Source organism: Clarias gariepinus, chromosome 1 (assembly GCF_024256425.1).
Source record: "Clarias gariepinus isolate MV-2021 ecotype Netherlands chromosome 1, CGAR_prim_01v2, whole genome shotgun sequence".
NCBI lineage: Eukaryota > Metazoa > Chordata > Actinopteri > Siluriformes > Clariidae > Clarias > Clarias gariepinus.
Window position 1 is genome coordinate 1,615,288 of NC_071100.1, and position 23,182 is coordinate 1,638,469.

At 47.1% G+C, this 23,182-nt stretch overlaps 1 protein-coding gene across 1 annotated transcript in view; it reads left to right on the plus strand.

Moving 5' to 3' along the window:
• Positions 1-23,182, plus strand: part of LOC128534149 (deoxynucleoside triphosphate triphosphohydrolase SAMHD1-like) — a 53,749-nt gene that overhangs the window by 3,349 nt on the left and 27,218 nt on the right. Inside the window, exon 4 of the mRNA XM_053508487.1 lies at positions 13,736-13,806. Within this exon, the coding sequence (XP_053364462.1) occupies positions 13,736-13,806 (71 nt within the window). The remainder of the gene's footprint in view (positions 1-13,735; positions 13,807-23,182) is intronic.

Below are 23,182 nucleotides of genomic sequence, written 5' to 3' on the forward strand. Positions count from 1 at the left end.
CCTGCCACAGGCTCCTAGAGTCATTCTGTTGGAGTTGTGACTCTAGTTTTCTCCCGTAGCGCTGCTTCGCCTCTTTTACCGCCTTCCGGACGCTGTATGACGCAACCTTGTACGGTTCCATGTCCCCCGACGCGAGTCCCGTGTTGTAGGCAGCGGTGCGAGATCTCAGAGCGTCGCGGATGATTTTATCCACCCACGGCTTCTGGTTGGGAAACGTTTTAATAGTCTTTTTTTTTATGGTATCGTCCGCTAGTTTCCCGATGAATCCCACAACCGCTTCCGTAAACACGCTGACGTCATCGTCGGAGCTGTTTCTGAACATGTCCCAGTCTGCGTCATCGAGTGCGTCCTGTAACGCGGCCACCGATTGGTCCGTCCAGCGCGCGACCTCCATCTGAACCGGAACTTCTTGTTTCAGCCTTTGTTTGTATTTTGGCATGAGGAAGATGGCGGCGTGGTCGGATTTACCAAACGGTGGACAAGATTGTGCCTTGTAGCCGTCCTTGACCGTTGTGTAACAGTGGTTCAGTGTCCTTTCGCCCCTGGTGGGGCAGGTGATGTGCTGATAAAAGTTTGGCGCTGCGCGTTTGAGGTTGGCACTGTTAAAATCCCCCGCCACAATAAGCGCAGCGTCCCCGTGTTGTGTTTGTTGTTGTGTGAGTGCCTCATGCAGCTCGCATAAGGCAGTGTCCGTGTCCGCTTGTGGTGGAATATAAACGGCGCTGATTATGACCGATGTAAACTCCCGAGGAAGGTAAAAAGGATGACACATGATGGACAGTAGTTCCAGATTTGGTGTGCAGGAGCGTGTGAGCGGAACAACGCTCGCGCTGTTGCACCAGCTGCTGTTCACCATTAAACACACGCCGCCTCCCCTTGACTTCCCCGAGTCCCGCGTCCTGTCCATGCGGTGACTCGAGAGGAACTCGGCCGGCTGGATGGCGTGGTCCGGCACCGCTGGGTTCAGCCATGTCTCGGTGAAGCAGAGGAGATTGCAGTCCCGAATGTCTCTCTGGAACTTTATCCTGGCCCTGAGGTCATTGAGCTTGTTTTCCAGTGACTGGACGTTGGCGAGCAGGATGCTAGGCAGAGGTGTGCGGTGTGCACGGGCTCTCAGCCTGTTCCTGACGCCGGCTCGTTTCCCTCGGGGCCGCCGCTTCGCGTTGCGTCCTTTGTTGTCCCTCAGGATCTCACTCGGCCAGCTCGGATCCGGAGTTAAAAACGTCAAATTGTGAGTACATTGTATACCAATAGAAACAAGAGTGTCTCTATCATAACTAATGTACCCCATGGTGGTAATTTTGCCGGTTTTAAAACGCTGTAAACTAACTTAAAGAACAAAAACAAAGAAAGGTGGTCGGAGCAGTCGTGACGGCAGCCGACCTCACCGGCGCCATCTCTCCACAAAAAAAGATGTGACTAGGGGGACACACGTAGTTGTAGTTCTTGCATCATCAACATATTTTTATAATTAAACCAAGCTTGTCATTGTCACGTTCGGGGTGTAATGGCTGGTGTTGAACGCCGTGGGCGTAGAGAGCAGGCATAGAGGCAGAGGGGTTGTGTAACCAAAAAAAAAAAAAAAAAAAGTCTTTAAATAGCAGTAACTATAAAAGTATAAGTAAAGACTTAAACAAAAGGAACAATCAAACTCAAACAATACTTAACTTTGTGCTAACAAGGGCTCTCTGGCAGGACACAGGCTAAAGGACAAATAACACACATCCTGTGGCGTAACACAGGCAGAAGGACGAATACCACACGTCCTGTGACGCAACACAGGCAGAACGACGAATACCCCAGATCCTGTGGCAAAACACAGGCAGGAGGACGAAACACAGAAAAGAACACACAAAATACGTGTGGAGCTGAAACTGGACGCGACAAGACACACGTAGAGACTAGGGGGACACACGTAGAGACTAGGGGGACACACGTAGAGACTAGGGGGACACACGTAGAGACTAGGGGGACACACGTAGAGACTAGGGGGACACACGTAGAGACTAGGGGGACACACGTAGAGACTAGGGGGACACACGTAGAGACTAGAGACAAGAGAGAGAGACGGGACTATGGCTAAAGACATGGCAATCAGCTAGGCATGGCTTTTAGCTAAACATGGTTAAGATTACTCATGGCAGTCAGCTACACATTCACCTAGCTAATCATGTCTTTAGCCCGACATGCACTAAGCTACACTTACCTAATAGCTCAACACACACTAGGGAATTGGGGGCACAGAAACACAGAGACGGAGGATACCCAGTGGCTAGGCGAGGCGGCACTCCCAGGCTAGGCGAGGCGGCACTCCCAGGCTAGGCGAGGCGGCACTAAAAAGCGAGGCGGCACTCCAAAGCTAGGTGCACTGGGACACTAGGAAGGCAGGAAACACTGAACAGCTAGAGACACAAAGGGGCTATGGCTAGAAGCATGCTAGTTAGCTCAACATAGATTTTCATGCTAGTTAGCCAAACACACACCTAGCTACTTACCTGACTCTAGCTAAACACACAAGAACACAGGAGGACAAAAACCACAGTACTTACATACACTTACAGGACTGAGTCAGCTCCACTAACACAGATACACAGAACATACACAGAAAACATTGCCAGTATGAGAGCCCAAGTCAACAGAACATAAATCAAAATATAAACTAAAAGAACTAAACACGAAATGCCCACACAAATGACAGTGGTTAAACTAAAAATGCTCGACCCAGTTTCCCAGACTAAACAGCTATTTATAGATAGATTAATGGCTACCTCGGCTCAGGTGTGCACTCGAATCACCTGACCGAGGTGCCTTCTGGGAAATTGAGTCAGCCAACAAAAACTACAACTAAAAAACAGCGACCTCTGGTGGTGGTTCCTTACAGTACCCCCCCCTTAAACCGCTCCTCCGGAGCGCTATCGTTGGTCCCTGGGCACTCCCCTGGTGTCCCGTGTCTTTTCACCCGACCCCGACGGGCTAGTTCCCTTAGTTGACTGTGTGGCGGAGGCAGCACCGGATCATTGTTGTAGGCCGGGCGGAGGGGGCAGCACTGTATTGCTCTGAAGAGTAGAGCCTCTGAAGACAGTGCCGAGTTGTCCCCCAATCCGGGCGCCCGATGCAGTACTGGGTTTTCCTCCGCTGTGCAGCTGCGGGTGCTCCATATAGGAGCCGGGTGGTGGACGCAGTGCTGGATCCTTTCCGTAGGCCAGTCAGCTGAGGCAGCACGGGATCGTTGTCATAGGCAGGGCGGATGGGGCAGCACTGTATTGCTTTGAAGAGTAGAGCCCCTGAAGACAGTGCCGAGTTGTCCCCAATCCGGCAGCCGATGCAGTACTGTTTGTGCCCTCAACCCTGGCCGATGGATACAGCGCTGGGATGTCGCTCCGAAGGAGCAGAGCCTTGAATAAGGACTACTGGACGAAGGTGGGGGTAAAAGGTGCTGGGACCTCCCCGTTAGGCTTCAAGACGCTGCTGGGACCTCCCCGTGAGGCTCCGAGACACCGCTGGTGTGGCTCGAAGACGCCGCTGGGGCCTCCATGTGAGGCTCGAAGACGCCACTGGGGCCTCCACGTGAGGCTCGAAGACGCCATTGGGGCCTCCACGTGAGGCTCGAAGACGCCACTGGGGCCTCCACGTGAGGCTCGAAGACGCCACTGGGGCCTCCACGTGAGGCTCGAAGACGCCACTGGGGCCTCCACGTGAGGCTCGAAGACGCCACTGGGGCCTCCACGTGAGGCTCTAAGACGCCGCTGGGGCCTCCACGTGAGGCTCAGCGATGCTGCTGTAAATTCCCAGCCCCCTCTGCTATGCCTTGGTTAGGTCGAGCATTCTGTCACGTTCAGGGTGTAATGGCTGGTGTTGAACGCCGTGGGCGTAGAGAGCAGGCATAGAGGCAGAGGGGTTGTATAACCAAAAAAAAAGAGTCTTTTAATGACAGTAAACATAAAAGTATAAGTAAAGACTTAACAAACAAAAGGAACAATCAAACTCAAACAATACTTAACTTTGTGCTAAGAAGGGCTCTCTGGCAGGACACAGGCTAAAGGACAAATAACACATCCTATGGCGTAACACAGGCAGAAGGACGAATACCACACGTCCTGTGGCGTAGCACAGGCAGAAAGACGAACACACATTCTGTGGCGTAACACAGGCAGAAAGACGAATACCACAGATCCTGTGGCGAAACACAGGCAGAAGGACGAATACCACAAATCCTGTGGCGAAACACAGGCAGAAGGACGAATACCACAGATCCTGTGGCGAAACACAGGCAGAAGGACGAATACCACATGTCCTATGGCGTAGCACAGGCAGAAGGACGAACACACATCCTGTGGCGTAACACAGGCAGAATATATATATATGAAACAAAAAGACGTGAGCTTCAAATGAAAGACTGTAATCACACCAAGGTCTTTTACTGTTGCATTTGATGGAACAGAAAGGCCATCTAAAGTTACAGTGTGATCTAAAATCTTGCTTTTAGCTGCATGCCATCCTATGACTAGAACTTCTGTCTTATCAGTATTAAGCAGGAGGAAGTTAATTAGCATCCAGTCTCTTATATCCTTTACGCATTGCTCAACTTTAGCAAGCTGGTTTTTCTCATCTGGTTTTGCTGAGACGTATAACTGTGTGTCGTCAGCATAGCAATGAAAACTAATACCATGCTTACGGATTATGTTGCCCAGAGGAAGCATGTAAAGGGAAAAAGGAAATGGGCCTAAAACCGAACCCTGTGGAAAACTAAACTCCACTAGAGAACATGCAGAATAATCACGATTAAAATCTACATACTGATACCGATCGGTCAAATAGGATCTGAGCCAGGAGAGGGCTGTACCCTTAATTCCTACTACATTTTCTAATCTGTGAAGAAGAATACTATGATCAATGGTGTCAAAAGCTGCACTGAGGTCGAGTAACACAAGCATAGTGACGCAACTCTGGTCAGAGGCCAATAGGAGGTCATTTACTACTTTAACGAGTGCTGTCTCTGTGCTGTGATGAGGCCTAAATCCTGACTGATACAGTTCGTTTATGCTATTTCTATGTAGATATGAGCATAGCTGCTCCGCTACTATCTTTTCCAGAATCTTAGAGATAAAAGTGAAGGTTTGATATCGGCCTGTGATTGGACAGCTGGCAGGGGTCAGGTTTCTTAATAATCGGTTTAATAACTGCTAATTTAAAAGATTTTGGAACATACCTAATGCTGAGTGAGGAATTAAATTCAAATTAAAATTTTATTTGTCACATACACAAACATACACAGTACGAAATGTAGTAAAATGCATTATACGACTGCCATTGACCCTAGAAGAGAATTAAAGTTTACAAATAAGAAATAAATATGAATAAAAGAAATACGATAGAAATTAAATAAAAAATTTAATTAAACTAGGAAAAATAGAACTAAAAATAAAAATAGAAATGTGCTAGGAAAAATAGAACTAAAAATAAAAATAGAAATATGATGTACAAAAATAGAAATATACTGTACAAATTGAAATATACTGTGCTGTGTGTGCAAATATGCATAGAAGAAAGTGTCTTTGTGCAGAGGTTATTAAAGTGTCTTTGTGCAATGGTCCAGGATGTAAACGTACGACATGTAGTGTATATATAAAGGAAGGTGAGCGTGTAATTGTCCATAGTGTTCATGGATGTAAGAAGATTGATAGATTTGATCAATTATGAAAAAGATGAAAAGATTGTTAGTTCTGCATAGTGGTGTGGTTGTGGTTGAGCGACCTTATCGCCTGCGGGAAGAAGCTCCTTCTCAGTCTCTCTGTGTTGGCCTTCAAGGAGCGGAATCGCTTCCCAGACCGCAACAGAGTAAACAGTCCGTTATTGGGGTGGCTGAGGTCCTTCACGATCTTCCTGGCCTTGGTCAAGCACCGCTTGCTGTAGATTGAGTGCAGGTCAGGGAGCTCGATGCGGATGATGCGCTCAGCTGATCGCGCCACCCTCTGTAGAGCTCTTCTGTCCTGCATGGTGCTGTTCCCGAACCAGGTCGTGATATTTCCCATCAGGATGCTCTCTATGGTGCAGGAGTAGAAATTCCTGAGCACCTTGGAGGGCAGTCTAAAGTCTCTCAAGCGTCTGAGGTGGTAGAGACGCTGCCGGGCCTTTTTTACCACGGTGTTGATGTGACAGGACCATGCCAGGTCCTGCGTGATGTGAACACCGAGGTATCTGAAGCTGTCCACTCTCTCCACTGGGCTCCTGTTGATGACGGGGGTCTGGTAGTTCCTCACCTGCTTTGTACTAAAGTCCACTATCAGCTCCTTTGTCTTACTGACGTTCAGGAGGAGATTGTTTCTCTGGCACCAGTTCTCCAGATTTCCAACCTCCTCCAGGTAGGCCGTCTCATCGTTGTTCGTGATCAGGCCCACCACAACAGTGTCGTCAGCAAACTTGATGATGGTGGTGGAGCTGGTAGTGGCCACGCAGTCGTGGGTGTACAGAGACATGTCCGCCCATCTTTACTGCCTGTGGTCTGCCAGTCAGAAAATTGGAGATCCACTGACACATTGATGAGCTGAGTTCCAGGTGCTCCAGCTTGGTGGTAAGTGTGGAGGAAATTATGGTATTAAATGCAGAACTGTAGTCGATGAAGAGCATTTTCACATAATTACCCCTCCGAGTGTCCAGGTGAGTGAGCGATGTATGGAGGAGATGAGAGATTGCATCGTCCGTGGAACGGTTTGGACGATAAGCGAACTGTAGTGGGTCCAGTGTGTCTGGTAGTGAAGAGATGATGAAGTCTCTGACCAGGCGTTCAAAGCACTTCATCACTACTGAGGTGAGGGCTACAGGGCGATAATCATTGAGGGAAGCAGGATGAGGTTTCTTTGGGACAGGAACAATGATGGACTCTTTGAAGCATTTGGGGATCACCGACTGAGATAAAGAGATGTTGAATATCTCAGTGAACACAGGTGCTAGCTGGTCTGCGCAGGCCCTGAGAATGCGGCCTGAGATGCCGTCTGGTCCTGCTGCTTTCCTGGTGTTCACTCTCTTGACGGCTCTCCTCACGTCATGCTCTGAGATGATGAACGCGCTTCCGGTGCTGGCAGTGACTTCCTGTCTGCAGCCGTTAGCGCCGCTAGCATTAGCATCGCTAGCGTCTTTAGCTGCAGCCTCGAAGCAAGCATAGAAAGTTTTCAGCTCATCTGCCAGAGACACGTCTGCATTTATCATACCGGATGTTGGTGCTTTATAATCCGTTATTGTTCTTAGTCCCTGCCACAGGCTTCTAGAGTCACTCTGTTGGAGTTGTGACTCTAGTTTCCTCCCGTAGCGCTGCTTCGCCTCTTTCACCGCCTTCCGGACGCTGTATGACGCAGCCTTATATGGTTCCATGTCCCCCGACGCGAGTCCCGTGTTGTAGGCAGCGGTGCGAGATCTCAGAGCGTCGCGGATGGTTTTATCCACCCACAGCTTCTGGTTGGGAAACGGTTTAATATTTTTCTTTTCTACGGTATCGTCCGCTAGTTTCCCGATGAATCCCACAACCGCTTCCGTAAACACGCTGACGTCACCATCGGAGCTGTTTCTGAACATGTCCCAGTCTGCGTCATCGAGTGCGTCCTGTAACACGGCCACCGATTGGTCCGTCCAGCACGCGACCTCCCTCTGAACCGGAACTTCCTGTTTTAGCCTTTGTTTGTATTTTGGCATGAGGAAGATGGCGGCGTGGTCGGATTTACCAAACGGTGGACGAGATTGTGCCTTGTAGCCGTCCTTGACCGTTGTATAGCAGTGGTCCAGTGTCCTTTCGCCCCTGGTGGGGCAGGTGATGTGCTGATAAAAGTTTGGCACTGCGCGTTTGAGGTTGGCACTGTTAAAGTCCCCCGCCACAATAAGCGCAGCGTCCTGGTGTTGTGTTTGTTGTTGTGTGAGTGCCTCATGCAGCTCGCATAAGGCAGTGTCCGTGTCCGCTTGTGGTGGAATATAAACGGCGCTGATTATGACCGATGTAAACTCCCGAAGAAGGTAAAAAGGACGACACATGATGGACAGTAGTTCCAGGTTGGGTGTGCAGGAGCGTGTGAGAAGAACAACGCTCGCGCTGTTGCACCAGCTGCTGTTCACCATTAAACACACGCCGCCTCCCCTTGACTTCCCCGAGTCCCGCGTCCTGTCCATGCGGTGAACCGAGAAGAATTCGGCCGGCTGGATGGCGTGGTCCGGCACCGCTGGGTTCAGCCATGTCTCGGTGAAGCAGAGGAGATTGCAGTCCCGAATGTCTCTCTGGAACTTTATCCTGGCCCTGAGGTCATTGAGCTTGTTTTCCAGTGACTGGACGTTGGCGAGCAGGATGCTAGGCAGAGGTGTGCGGTGTGCACGGGCTCTCAGCCTGTTCCTGACGCCGGCTCATTTCCCTCGGGGCCGCCGCTTCGCGTCGCATCCTTTGTTTTCCCTCAGGATCTCACTCGGCCAGCTCGGATCCGGAGTTAAAAACGTCGAATTGTGAGTACATTGTATACCAATAGAAACAAGAGTGTCTCTATTATAACAAATGTACCCCATGGTGGTAATTTTTCCGGTTTTAAAACGCTGTAAACTAACTTAAAGAACAAAAACAAAGAAAAGGTGGTCGGAGCAGTCGTGACGGCAGCCGACCTCACCGGCGCCATCTTGGAATTAATTATTCTCAACAGGGGTTCTGTTATTGCTGGTACTGTATCTGTTTAAGAAATTCATAAAGTCCTCACTATTGTACGATGATGTCATGAAGATTTCTGAAGTGCTCTTATTTCTAGTTAATTTGGCTGCGGTATTAAATAAAAATCTAGGATTATTTTTGTTATTTTCTATAAGAGTGGAGAGATACGTTGATCTAGCTACACTAAGAGCTTTTCTATAGTTCAGGATGCTCTCCTTCCATGCTATTTGAAATGCTAACAATTTAGTTTGTCTGTTTTAAAGAGCGTGTATGATCATTATACCAGGGAGCGAGTTTCTTATCTGTAATAATTTTTCTTTTAACTGGAGCTACATTATCTAAGGTATAGCGAAATGTCGACTCTAAATATTCAGTCGCCTGATCGAGTTCTGTGGGGTCAGACGGTAATCCAATCAAAGTTGTTAACTCTGGAAGATTACTGATAAAACTCTGTATGGTATTTGATGTGAATGTACGTTTAGTACGGTACCGTGGTGCTGCGCAAACATTATCACTATAACACACTTTAATTGAGACAAGATAGTGATCTGATTTCAGACAGTGGAGTTGTGAATAAATTTCTTATGCTTAATCCGAAAGATATTATTAAATCTAAAGTGTGACCTGCTTTATGAGTGGGTCCTACTACACACTGATTTACTCCTACTGGGTCCAGCATGGACATAAATGCTCTACGCACAGGATCTTCTGGATTCTTAAAATGATTATTAAAATCTCAAGCAATTAACGCTTTGTCTACAGAAATGACCAGGTTTGAGTGAAAATCTGTAAATTCACAAAGAAATTCAGAGTACGGCGCTGGAGGTCTGTAAATGATGATTATTGGGATCGACTGAGCTGGCTTCATATTTGTAGCTACACTTGTTATGTTACTATAGAGAACTTCAAATAAGTTTAATTTTTGTCCGTGTTTTTGTACGATAGTCAGATTATCATTGTAAATAATTGTGACGCCTCCTACTTTACCAGTTAACCGAGGCTGGTGTATGTATGTAACGGACTAACATGAGGAGACCAGAAGACATAACTTTGGTTAGCCCTTTGTAGCATGAATGGTAAACCCAAACGCGGAGTGACACGAATAGGCAGGATAATCACACGATTTAGTCTTAGGACTCTCACAAATGGGGAGCAAGGGAAAGACACAATCTAACCCGCATCCTATAAACACACACTCAATCTAAAAGCAAACCCAAAAGAGTAAGTACTTACAAATCTGCGAACAAACCTGAAGCAGCATGGGCCAACTCAATGACTGAGCGATGTGCTGCGCCATCTTGTCTCCTTTTATGCTTCCTGGTCCACGACCATATTACTTCCGGGTCCTAGTGCCGGTCGCGGACCGAGTGTGCATGACAGTAACCCCCTGTCCAGGATCGGCTCCAGATGGTCCTGGGGTGAAGGATACCCGGTGCGTGCTGGAATCCAAGATTGCTCCTCGGGGCCATAGCCTTCCCATTCCACTCAGTACTGAGTGCCGTTGCCCGAGGGCGCGAGTCGAGGATCAATGATTAGGAAAGGAGGAGAGGGTGCAATCATTGGTGAGGTAGTGAAGAGTTTGAGTTGTGATGTGTGGAATACAGGGTGGATCCGGAGCGCCGCAGGCAGCTGGAGCCGGTAGGTGACAGGGTTATCCATAGAGTGATGCGGTATGGGCCGATGAACCTGGGTGAGAGCTTTCGTGATTCAGTGTGTAGATGCAGGGTTTTTGTTGACAGCCATACCTTGTCACCTACTTTGTACAAACATGGCTAAAGACACCAGGTGTACTGCTTTGGAGAACCCGTCGACGATGGTCAAAATGGTGTATTTTCCTTCGGAAACCGGCAGGCCCGTGATGAAATCCAAGGCGATGTGCGTCCAGGGCCGTCAAGGAACAGGAAGTGGCTGGAGTTCTCCGGAGGTGGGTTGGTTTGTATTCTTAGCCCTGGTGCACACCGGGCACACCTGAACGAACTCCGCGATGTCCTTCTTCATGGAGGGCCACCAGAACGCCGGTCCTACAAACAGGAAAGTCCTTCGGGTTCCTGGGTGTCCCGCGACGGCCAAGGAGTGGCCCCACTATAGTACCTCTGCTCTCAAGAGCTGGGGCACGTAAAGTCGTCCAGGCGGCACACATGCCGGTCCGGCCTCCGCAGCTTGTGCCTGGCGAACCCTCGTTTCTAAATCCCAGTAAAGAGGTGCGATGATTTGTGATGCTGGGATGACAGGAACGGGGTCCGCCCGGGGGACGTCTTCCTTGTGTTGTCGAGAGAGGGCATCAGCCTTGGTGTTCTTGGACTCCGGGCGGTATGACAGGTGGAAGTTATACTGTTCAAAAAATAAAGCCCACTGTGCCTGTCGTGGATTTAGCTGTTTGAGATTTCTGATGGTCAGAAGGTTCTGGTGGTCGGTCCAGACAATGATTGGTTCACTGGCGCCCTAGAGCCAGTGACGCTATTCTTCCAAAGCCCACTTCTCCAAGGCCCGAGCTCGCGGTCCCCTACTCCGCTGAGCGGGGTAAAATTTCTTGGAGAAGAAGCTACAGGGGTGTAGCTTCTGGTCTGGGCCTCGCTGGGAAAGGACAGCGCCGGCGCCCACATACGATGCGTCCACCTCCACAACGAACGGTTGGTTGGCATCTGGATGGAGAAGGATGCGAGCGGTGGTGAAGCGGTGGCAAAGCTCTTAAAAAGCAAAGATGGCAGCTGGGGTGAGTTGGAATGGGTGAGATGAGGGCATGGTCAGGGTGGTGAGTGGTGCTGCAACTGTACTGTAGCCCCGGATAAAGCGACAATAGAAGTTTGCGAACCCAAGAAACCGTTGGAGCTGCTTAAGAGTCCTGGGTAGGGACCAGGGACGTACAACTTCTAGTTTCTGCCAGTCCATGGCCACACCCTGGGACGAGATAACAAAATCCAGGAACGTGGTGGAGTGCTTGTGAAAAGCACATTTTTCCAGCTTGCAGTACAGTTGTTGAGCGAGCAATCTCTTGAGAACAGCCCGGACGTGTTGGATGTGTTCTTTAGTGGTACATGAATATATAAGGATGTCATCTAGATAGACGAGCACCCATCGGCCCAGCATGTCTCTCAGGACATCATTGATAAATTGTTGGAAGTCCGAGGGTGCGCTACAAAGTCCAAAAGAGATAACCGGGCTCTTATTTACATTTACATTTAGGCATTTGGCAGACGCTTTTATCCAGAGCGACTTACATTTTTATCTCATTATAAATCTGAGCATTTTTATCTCATTATACATCTTATAATGTCCAGTGGGGGTGATGAAAGCCGTCTTCCACTCATAAGCCTCTCTGATACGCACCAAGTTGTAGGCGCTCCGGAGGTCCAACTTTGTGAACACTGTGGCACCAGAGAGGGCGTCCAGGGCTGAGTTTGTGAGTGACAACGGGTGTCAATTCTTGATGGTGATTTTATTTAGCCCCCGTTAGTCGACACACGAGCGATGTTCGCCTAATTTCTAAAGCCCACTGTGGCAACGCCTGCCTCTTGGTGGCCGATAGTCAGTAGAGGTGGCCGCAGGGGCGGGGGGGGGCCCGGCTGAAGCTCTATCGCCAGGTCATATGGGCTTGAGGTGGGAGATGGGTGGCACGTTTCTTACAAAAGGCTTCAGCCAAGTTCTGATAGGCGGGAGGGATGGCTTTGATGTCGACATCGGGAGCTTCGGATTCCCTGGAACACGTCCCAGCCTGGGCCTGTTGGCAGAGTTCGCGGACCGAGTGTGCATGACAATGTAGCTGTATCCAGGAGGACTAGCTTCATTTAAAGCTACATACTCATCCTGTTTAATCCAGGTTTCAGTTAAACAGAGAATATCAAATTCCTGATCCGTGATAATTTTATTAACTATAACTGCTTTAGATGCGAGAGATCTAATATTTTACAGTCCTAGCTTCAGATCAGAGGTGCTGCGCATTCAGTGTGATCCGAGTTTGTGGTATCTATGGTAATTAAGTTACAAAAACAGACACAGTCTCAATATAGTGAACCCTGAGTGACAACTCTATGCAGCTAGCAGACGGTTGGTTAAGCCTGTCTGTCTGCTCCCTGGCCTGGGCTCTGGATTGTCACCGATTAACTAGGCCTCTTCTGAGACTATGAGGTATACTACAGGAAATGAGAGCAGCACGTCCCGAGTGGGATGGACTCCGTCCCGCCCTAACAGGCCAGCCTTGCCCGCAAAAGTCTTCCAATTGTCTATAAAGCCCACGTTGTTTTCAGAGCACCACCTGGACATCCAACGTTTCAGTGACCATTACCTGCTGTAAGCTATGTCGCCACGTCTCATTGGGATGGGACCAGAGCATATTACGTCATTGGACATCGCCTTCGCTTGTTTATAACACTTGTATATAACACTCATATATAAGCATTAGTGCAACTCTGAAGCCAAACTATAACTTACTGAGTATTGAAATGGTCCTACTTATTAACTGTTAAACACTTCACCTGTAGCCTCAGCTTTTGTTTTTCATGAACTGCCTCACATTATATTCAAGTCACAAAAATAATAAGCAGATTAACTCTTACCACAAAAATAAATAAATGCTAAATTAATCTAAATTCAGACAACACTCAGAATGCATTTTAAGAGGGCACAAACACTCTTCTTATAAGTTTTTTGGGCAATGCAGCTTTTGTAATAGTGGCATTAATAGCATCTCCAAAGCTTTAGCATCCTTTTGTCTTTTAAAATCATGTAATTGCAACTTAGCGCAGGTAAATTGCTGGTCTCTATTAACGTGGTGAATAAATAAATAAATAGGTCTCAATGAACATGTTTACTGTAAAATCTTGACACGCCTTTCTAGCAGGAGAGGGAAGTAGGGGAAATCACGCCATCCAACTTTCATTCGCACATCATTTTTAAGTGGCTTTTACTATAGGAGTTAAGAATGTACAGTACTTCATGGTGGAAGGAGTGATCTGTGATTTTTTTTTTTTACTTTATTTTAAAGATCATCATCAATTTTCACAATTTCTGTACTTTCAAAGAAAAACAAGAAATACCTAAAAATATTTTCACCTTTATTCACAGGTCATGGTCCATTCTCTCATCTGTTTGATAAATTATTTATCCCAAAAGTCCGCCCTGGTTACGAATGGAAGGTAAGAACTAAAGTCTAAACATTGATTACAGCACTGTTAAAAACTCAGTTAAAAACAGATTTTTATTTCATTTTAAAATAAAGAATTTGTTCATGTAACAAGAAAAACATGAGATACACATGCTGCCTGAAAGTCAGTGTTCTGTTATAACCTCCTTCCACTGAGTTGAGTTTGTTACAGAATCTACACCGATGCAAACCTGTTAAAACCTCTGGAGAGCTCTAAAGAGATGCTAATGGTTTCTTACAGCCTCTTTCGGGCTCTGTGTGAAATTTAAGATATGATAAGGTATACTGTACTTTTATTCATCCCACAGCGGGAAAATTTCTTTGTTACAGCAGAGAAGAAAAGAATTGTGCAATAAAAAACAGGGACAGTACAGTTTATAAATACAAGAGAAAAAGAAAAAAAAACAGTGCAATAGTTGCACTTTCGAACTAATTGCACAATGTCCAACAAATTTCATAAGGGTAATATTGCACAGTTTAAAATGACATAATTGCACAGTTCTGTTGCACACAAATTTAAGATAGTATACTGTATTGTAAGATAATATTATATTTAAGATAGTGTAACTATTGTAAAAATTTAGATATTGTAACATTATATAACAGTATACAACAGTGTAAAACATGGAGCAGCAGTTCACAGGGAGCAGCTATGATTTTACAGTCTAATATCAGCAAGGAGAAAAGACCTTTGGTATCTACCTTCTGTATGTCATTAAAGGAGCTGCTAGAGATGTAACTGTTTTGTAAATACAGGGGTAAGAGTCATTCTCCAGCATTGATGATAGCTTAGCTACCATCTCCCTTTCTCCCACCTCCTGTACATTGTCCAGGAGAATGCCTAGAACTGAGCTGGCCTTCTTTACCAGCTTGTCCATTCTCTTCCTGTTAGCAGTAGAGATGCTGCTGCACCAACAGACCACTCGATAGAAGATGGCTGAGGCCACCAGAGAGTCAAAAAGGTCTTCAGTAGTGCTCCCTGGATTCCAAAAGACCTTAGTCTCCACAACAAAAAAAGCCTGCTCTGTCCTTTTTTTATAGATTGTGTCTGTGTCTGTCCAGTCCAGCTTGCTGTTCAGATAAACACCCAGGTATTCATAAGAGTCCACTCTCTCAGTCTGTTTTCTGTTCACATAAATGTTTGCTGAAAATATTGTGCATTTTTTCATTTCCATGAGAGACTGTGTTAACATCTTTTCACTTAAAAAAATCACTAATCATATATTTATCAAGGGGTGCCTAAACTTTTGCAAAAGACTGTAGATAAAATTAAAAAAAAATCACATATGTAACTGTGCAGACAAACATGTGTCACTAGGGATGAGAACTACTGAAGAAGGTAAGCAAAAGCAAAGATAATAATAATAATAACAATAATATTAATAATAATAATAATAATTTATTTAATAATATTCTTATTTATTCTTCTTCTTCTTCTCATTATTATTCTTATTATTCTTATTATTATTAATGGACAAAGTACAGTCAAAGAAAAATCATTATTAATACAAAAGAACTGGATAAGAAAATAAAATAAAAATCCTCTCTTTCTCTCTTGCACATGCAGATTTGCAATTTTCTCTTAATCAGGTTTATTAATCTTTAAGTGTCACGCTCTCAGCGCGCCGCGCTAATCAAAGACCGCTTCCGTCTGTTGACATTTCCTTTCTCACGCTGTCATGCTCTTCACCACGCTGGCTTGTTTTCCCACGCTGTCATCTCTCCTCACACGGCCCCGGACTGCCCCGCCGGCACACTGGTTTCTCATTCGGTGCTGATTTCTTCCGGTTTATAAGGAGGCGCAGCGCGCAAACTCGCCGCTGGATTTTCGTGTGTTTTTGCCACAGTTTTCCCGCGTTTCAGTTTATGATTCTTTTAACGTTACTGACCTCGCTTTGTTTCTCGTTTTTTGCCTCTCGTCTCACGTTTTGGATTTATCACTGCACTCGGATTTAATGGCTTTGAACTTTCGCTTTCGTTTCTCGACTACGGCTCTGCTTCGTGTTTGTTTTGGCTCGTCGCCCTTGCTGATGGATTACACGGCTTTGGATGTCTGCTCTCGTCCCTCTACTACGACCCTGCTTCGCCCCTGTTTTGGCTCGACGCCCCCGCTGACGGATCGCACAGCTTTGAACTCCTACTTTCGTCCTTCGACTACGGCTCTGCTTCTCATCTCTTCTCGTCACACAGCTCGTCCAACGCCTCACATAACCACCTGCTTCTCTGCACGGATCCATCTCTCCGCCTGCTCGTTTCGTTTTACCTGACAAAATAATCCAGCCGAGTTATAAATCCAGCAGAGTACGACAGGATGAGAGTGGCCCTGGAGAACCAGGGTGCTCTTCTCAAAAAGCAGCAGCAAGAGCTCCTCACCACCAGCGTCTTGCCAGCGTCACCACAGAGATGCAACAACTCCGGTTATACTCAGCAAGATTCACAAGCCCTGAAACCCCTCGCGAACCACGCTTGCCAGCCCCACCCACCTATGGAGGGGAGCCAGGTACATGCAGATCTTTCCTCGCCCAGTGCTCACATATTTAAGCTACAAGCCTCCACCTTCTCCTCAGAACGGTCGCGGGTGGCCTACGTCATCACCCTCCTTACAGACAGAGCCTGGGAGTGGGGCACGGCTCTCTGGGAGGCTCGCGATCCATGTTGTTATGACTTTGATGCCTTCTCCAAGGAGATTAAGAGGGTCTTTGACCGTTCTTATGTCGGCAGGGAGGCTGGGAGCAGGCTGTTGAAGCTCCGCCAAGGATCATGTTCCACTTACGATTACACCATTAAATTTCGGACCCTCGCCGTCACCATTGGAACAACTGGGCCCTATCTGACACCTTCCTCGAAAGCTTGTCAGAGGCAGTCAAGAACTATCTGGTCTCTCAGGAGCTACCCGCCGACCTTAACCGACTCATGGACCTCGCTGGCCGGGTCGACGCGCGTCTCCGTTCAAGGCAGACCTCCAGAAAAAGCACCCTCCGCTTGGAGACCCTCTCCTTCCAGAACATTTCAAGAACCTTGTCCTCCGAGACGGACTGATCAGGAAGTGCCTATGCAGCTAGATAGGACCCAAATCTCTGAGAAGGAGAGACGCCGCCGCCGCCAGGAGGGGGCCTGTTTCTATTGCGGTGCTATTCTGGCATCATCCGCCCATCCTCCTCACCCGCAGGAGCGGGGTTTTTCTTTGTCAAAAAGAAAGATGGGTCCCTCCATCCATGCATAGATTACAGAGGGCTCAATAAAATAACTGTCAGGAACCGTTATCCCTTACCACTCATGTCCACAGCCTTCGAGCTGCTCCAGGGAGCCACAATCTTCACGAAGTTAGACCTGCGCAATGCATATCATCTCGTCCGAATTAGGGAGGGTTATGAGTGGCAGACCGCCTTCAATACCCCGATCGGACATTATGAATATTTGGTAGTGCCTTTTGGACTCACCAATGCTCCCGCCGTGTCCCAGAGCCTGATCAATGACGTACTCAGAGACTTTTTGAACCTTCATGTATTCGCCTATTTAGATGACATCTTGATCTTTTCTCACAACCTGGAGGAGCACCGGTGCCACGTGTGCCAAGTATTACAGAGACTTCTAGAAAACAACTTGTACGTCAAGGCAGAGAAGTGTGAGTTTCACACGACGACTACCACCTTTCTAGGGTTTGTCATCTCCCCCTTACAGCTGGAGATGGAACCGGCCAAGGTTCAGGCAGTCTCCAACTGGCCACACCCAGCCTCGCCGAGATCTCCACTGATTTCTGGGTTTTGGCAAGTTCTACCGCCTATTCATTCGAGGGTACAGCTCTGTCGCCGCCCCATTAACCTCTCTGACTTCGTCCAAGACGCGCTTCTGTTGGAACGAGGAGGCAGAGAGCGCCTTCGCCAAGCTCAAAAAAAGGTTCACCTTGGCTCCTATACTAATCATCCCTGACCCTTCCCGCCAGTTCGCATTTCCCCATGACTCTACGCCGTCTGACATTATCCTGCCCTCACGTTGTCTGGTAGCTGCCGTGAAACTGGACATTGAGGCGAAAGTTAAGCAGGCATTGACTCAGGAGCCCGGCCCAAGCAATGTTCCTCCAGATCGTCTCTTTGTTACCCTTTGTCTACGCTCACAGGTCATGGATCCAAGCTGTCCTGTCACCCAGGCTTTGCCCAGACACTCTTTATCCTTCATCAGCGCTTCTGGTGGCCCACGATGGGGAGCGACGTTTTCAGCTTTGTGGCAGCCTGCGACATCTGCACCCACTGCAAACCCAACAACCGCCCACCGGCTGGCCTCCTCAGACCCTTACCCATACCTCACTGCCCCTGGTCGCACATCTCACTGGTATTTTTAACGGGCCTACCCTCAACCAATTGGAACACCTGTATCATGACCATCGTTGACCATTTCTCCAAGTCCGTCCACCTGGTCCATTTCCACGGTCTCCCCACTGACATAGTATCAGATCGTGGCCCTCAGTTCACCTCACACTTCTGGAAAGCTTTTTTTTTGTAAACTCATCGGGGCCACCACGGAACAAAAGAACCAAGCTATGGAAATCGACCTCTGGTGTATGACCACCCAGGATGTTACTACCTGGAACTAGTTCCTCCCATGGATCGAGTACGCTCACAACTCTTTGCCGTCTGCCGCCACAGGCCTCTCTCCATTCCAGTGCTGTTTGGGCTACCAACCAGCGTCTTATGAATATAAGCTAGTGTCTATTGAATGTGAATATAAAAATTAATACATTATTACTTAAATATGTTAATGTCACTGTGAATACCAACATATATTCCCCTCTTTGGATAATACTTTATTACTGCCCACACTGTTTAATGCTGGTGCATTTGCATGCAGATTTTGTGTGTGATTGATGTTGTAAGGGCCATATTTCATTCTTGTGATTTGTTGTTATGTTTATCTTATTTCAGTTTATTAGTTAAGCATTAAGCATTAAGTATCATAAATATAATTTGTATTGTGACATCACTTCATGGGTTGTTCTGTGACATCATCCCACAGTTATGCATATCCATGTCTATCACGTTAGTTGTAGTTGTTGTTAAGACACGGAAGGATACAGAAAGGTGTGGAGCACACAAGCTTTTGACCGTGAGACAGTAAGCTAAAAGGAATACAGTAAAATAAGTTGTTGTAACTGTAATCTATCGAAGCTACAGAACACAGCAAGCGACTTGTCGTGACTACAGTGGATTTATGCAAGAAACTGTAACAACCGTTGTTTTTGATGTTGAAAATAAACAAGAGACAAAGAAATCAACGAAACGTCTGATGTCGTCAGTGACACTGTGTAACTAAAGACACGCGTCAGAACTTGTGAATAACATGCACCTACACTAAAGTCAAAAGCTTGTTCCGCCGCAGAAATGAAGATAAGTGACTTAAGATTGTGAAGAGCGCGCGTGCGACTTCAAAAACGCGCATCAACCGAAACCGAAAGCGAGAAGAGGACTTGCCTGCCTTAAACCTCACCATGTCACACGGCGAGGACAACGCCGCTATCGCCGAATCTGAGCAGGTGATGGTGCTCGACGAACTGAAGAGCGCCAGAGAAGGCAAGTGGAGTCAGTTGACTGTATTATACAATGAACTAGAGGCGCTTATGGACAATGCTTGTAATTTGCATGACGTTAAGGCCAAGAGCCGCCAATACAAAGCGCTGCTAAAAGACTTTATTGAAAGTAATGTAACAGTGCGATCGTGCGTAAAGGATGAAGAGCGTGAAACCGATCAGCACCACTGGTATCACCCTAGATTAACGCGCTGCACGGAATTCATGATAAGAGTGGAGTCGTGGATCGCGGACACTAGTAACCGCTTTAAGCCGTCTCAAACAGTTGACGATGGAGTTTCGCCAAACGACAGTGTGTCAATGGCGGAGCGTAAGACGCCCGCCCCCCAAAGGCAAGGAAGCGTAACGTCATCGGCATCCAAGAGGTCCTTAACGTCAGCAGCATCCGAAGCTCGACTAAAAAAGGCAGAAGCCAACAGAGCAGCTTTGCTGGCTAAAGCAGCAACTTTGAGAGATCGGCAGGCGCTGGAGCTGGAGGAAGCACGATTAAAGGCACAAAAGGAAAGGCTGGAAATGGAAACGGCGCTTGCAATGGCCGATGCTGAACTAAATTCCTACCAGAACCGCAAAAAACAACATCCTGCCAGACGGAGCGTGGTCGTCGAAACGAGTGGTGCACGCCCCTCGGAACCAGAGCAAAACGACCACTGCAACCACAGTTCGGCAACGGAATACCTCGAGCTGCCATCACGCCTCCGAGCAACCTACTTAAGCATGCCAGTGAGTGCCAAACCCATAATGTCAAGCACCTTAATGGAACGGCCCACCCAAGGTAACGAACACTCACTTTACAACACTGACACAGTGGAGCCTCAGGGTAGGATGCCACTTCAGGCAGATCTTACAGAAATGTTTGCAAAGAGTCAGAGGCAACATTCCTTACCCTCGCGCAACGTTCCTCCATTCTATGGTGACCCTCTTGAGTTCACGTCCTTCGTAAGAGCCTTTAAACACGCCATCGAAACCAACACTGATAGCAATCATGATAGGCTGTTCTTTCTCGAGCAGTATACTGAAGGACAGCCTAAGAACCTAGTGAGAAGCTGCCTGCTCATGCCAGAACATCGTGGCTACGCAGAGGCTATGAAACTGTTACATGACAATTTCGGAAATAGACAAATAATCGCTACAACGCTGATGCAAAAGGCACTCAACTGGCCGGAAATAAAGTCAGAGGACGGAAAGTCGCTAAAAACCTTCTCTCTGTTCCTAGTAGAATGTTACAATACCATGTCAAGCATCGACTACATGGATGAGCTAGACAATGCTACCAACTTGAGAGGTGTTGCCTCAAAACTGCCCTACAAATTGCGTGAAAAATGGAGAAGCCACGTATACAAGTACGAGGAGCGCAATCAGGAAAGAGCTAAGTTTGTGCAGCTGATGAAATTCGTAGAACGAGAAGCAAAGGTAATGTCCAACCCACTCTTTGGAGACCTGAACGTTTCAACTAGTGGTACAACGACTAGTGGTAAAAAACACAGCAGCAAATCCTCTCCAGGATTCAAGCAAAAAACTGAAGAAAAGAGGGGCAGCAGCTTTGCGACCGGCGTAAAACAGGTTGGTAAAAATCATAGAGACTCAATCACAGTAAAGAGTAGTGGTGCATTAGTTATTAGTGCCTTCACTAAACCTTGTGCATCCTGTGAGCAAGATCATACCCTAGACGAATGCCACAAGTTTAACAATGAGACATATAAGGTCAAATTGGACTTTCTAAAAAAGAATGGATTCTGCTTTGGCTGTTTAGTAAAAGGACATTTAAGCAAAGACTGCACGAAGAAAATTACCTGCCAGTTGTGCTCAAAGAAACATCCTCGCATGCTACACATTGCAGCAAAAGACACAGCTCAAGCGATCGCAAAGGCTGACGAAACCGAACCAGTTCAAACATTGCCTGTTGCAGCGAGTCACGAAACGAGTGCGTGTATCGGGGCTGGAGATGACTGTATTCTCTCCATAGTACCTGTTAAAATAAAGTCCAAAAAAGGCAACAAGACAGTAAAAGTATACGCCTTTATGGACCCAGGTAGCTCTGCTACATTTTGTACAGAGTCACTAGCAAGGCGATTAAACGTACAAGGTAAAAAAATTGACATCATGTTAAGCACCCTGAACGCGAAGAAACAAGTAAAAAGCTACATGCTTACTGATCTAGAGGTTAGCAGTCTGGAAGAAAACACCTTTGTTGAACTCCCCAAAGTGTTCACACAAAAGAGTATCCCAGTCTCAGTGGAAAATATTCCACAACAGCACGACATCGATAAGTGGCCATACCTCAGCGAAGTAAAACTGCCTTACATTAATGCTGGCGTTGAAATTCTCATAGGTAACAAAGAGCACAGGCTCCTAGAACAATGGCGAGTGAGTAACAGCAGGCACAATGGGCCATATGCAGTAAAGACTGCTTTCGGATGGACCATAAATGGACCTCTTCGAGAGTCGGTCGAGGAAGGCACATGTGACAATGAGCAAGTGAGCGTTGCAGTCAACAGAGTCTCCATCGAAAGTGTAGAACAAATGCTGATACAACAGTACAACCATGATTTTCCTGAACGGAACTGTGATGACAAAGCTGAGTTGTCACAAGAGGACTATCAGTTCTTAGACTCTGTAACTAACTCCCTGCAATTTACCGATAATCACTTCTACATCGGTCTCCCATTTAAGAAAGCAGCTATTCAAATGCCCAATAACCGAAGCGCAGCCATGCAGCGCGCTCTGAACCTCAAACGGAAGTTTAAGCATAACCGCTCCTTTCACAAAGAGTATTTAAACTTCATGAATGACATGTTTGAGAAGGGTCATGCAGTCAAGGTCCCCACACCCCACCTAAGTCGACAAGACGGGCAGGTGTGGTACATACCTCACCATGGTGTGCACCATCCTCAAAAGAAAAAGCTAAGGGTAGTCTTTGACTGTGCTGCTAGCTATCAGGGAATATCATTAAATAGCGAGCTTCTGCAGGGACCCGACCTGACAAACTCACTCATTGGGGTGCTCGCACGCTTTAGACAAGAAGAAGTTGCCATGATGGCAGATGTGGAAGCCATGTACTATCAGGTCAGAGTTCCGGAAAAGGACACAGACTTGTTGCGTTTCCTGTGGTGGCCGAACGGAGACGTGAGTCAGGACTTGGTTGAGTATAAAATGGTTGTTCATTTGTTTGGTGCAAAATCATCTCCAAGTGTAGCTAACTTCGCCCTTAGGAAAACAGCAGAAGAAAACCGCAGCAATGCATCTGCCGAGGCAGTCAACACAGTACTTAAAAACTTTTATGTAGACGGCTGCTTGAAGTCTGTCTCTAGTCATAGCCAAGCAGTTGCGCTATATAGTAATCTCACCAAACTGTGCGCAAGTGGAGGGTTTCACCTCACCAAGTGGGCAAGTAATAGTCGTACATTGCTAGCTTCCATCCCTGAGGGTGAGAGAATTAAAGACATGAGGGACTTAGATTTGAGTAAAGACGTACTCCCTGTTGAGAGGGCTCTAGGGGTGCTGTGGTGTATTAATTCAGACACGCTCAAGTTCAAGATTAGCTTAAAAGAGCGGCCTGTGACTAGAAGAGGAATCTTGTCAGTCACTAGTTCAATTTATGACCCCTTAGGCTTCCTTGCACCAGTCATACTGCCAGCTAAGATCTTAATGCAGCAGTTATGTAAAGAGAGACTCGCTTGGGACGATGACATTCCCGAACAATTTATAAAAAGATGGAGGGCCTGGCTACACGAGTTGCATCAATTGTCTGAGTTTAGTGTAGCAAGATGCGTAAAACCAGTTGACTTTG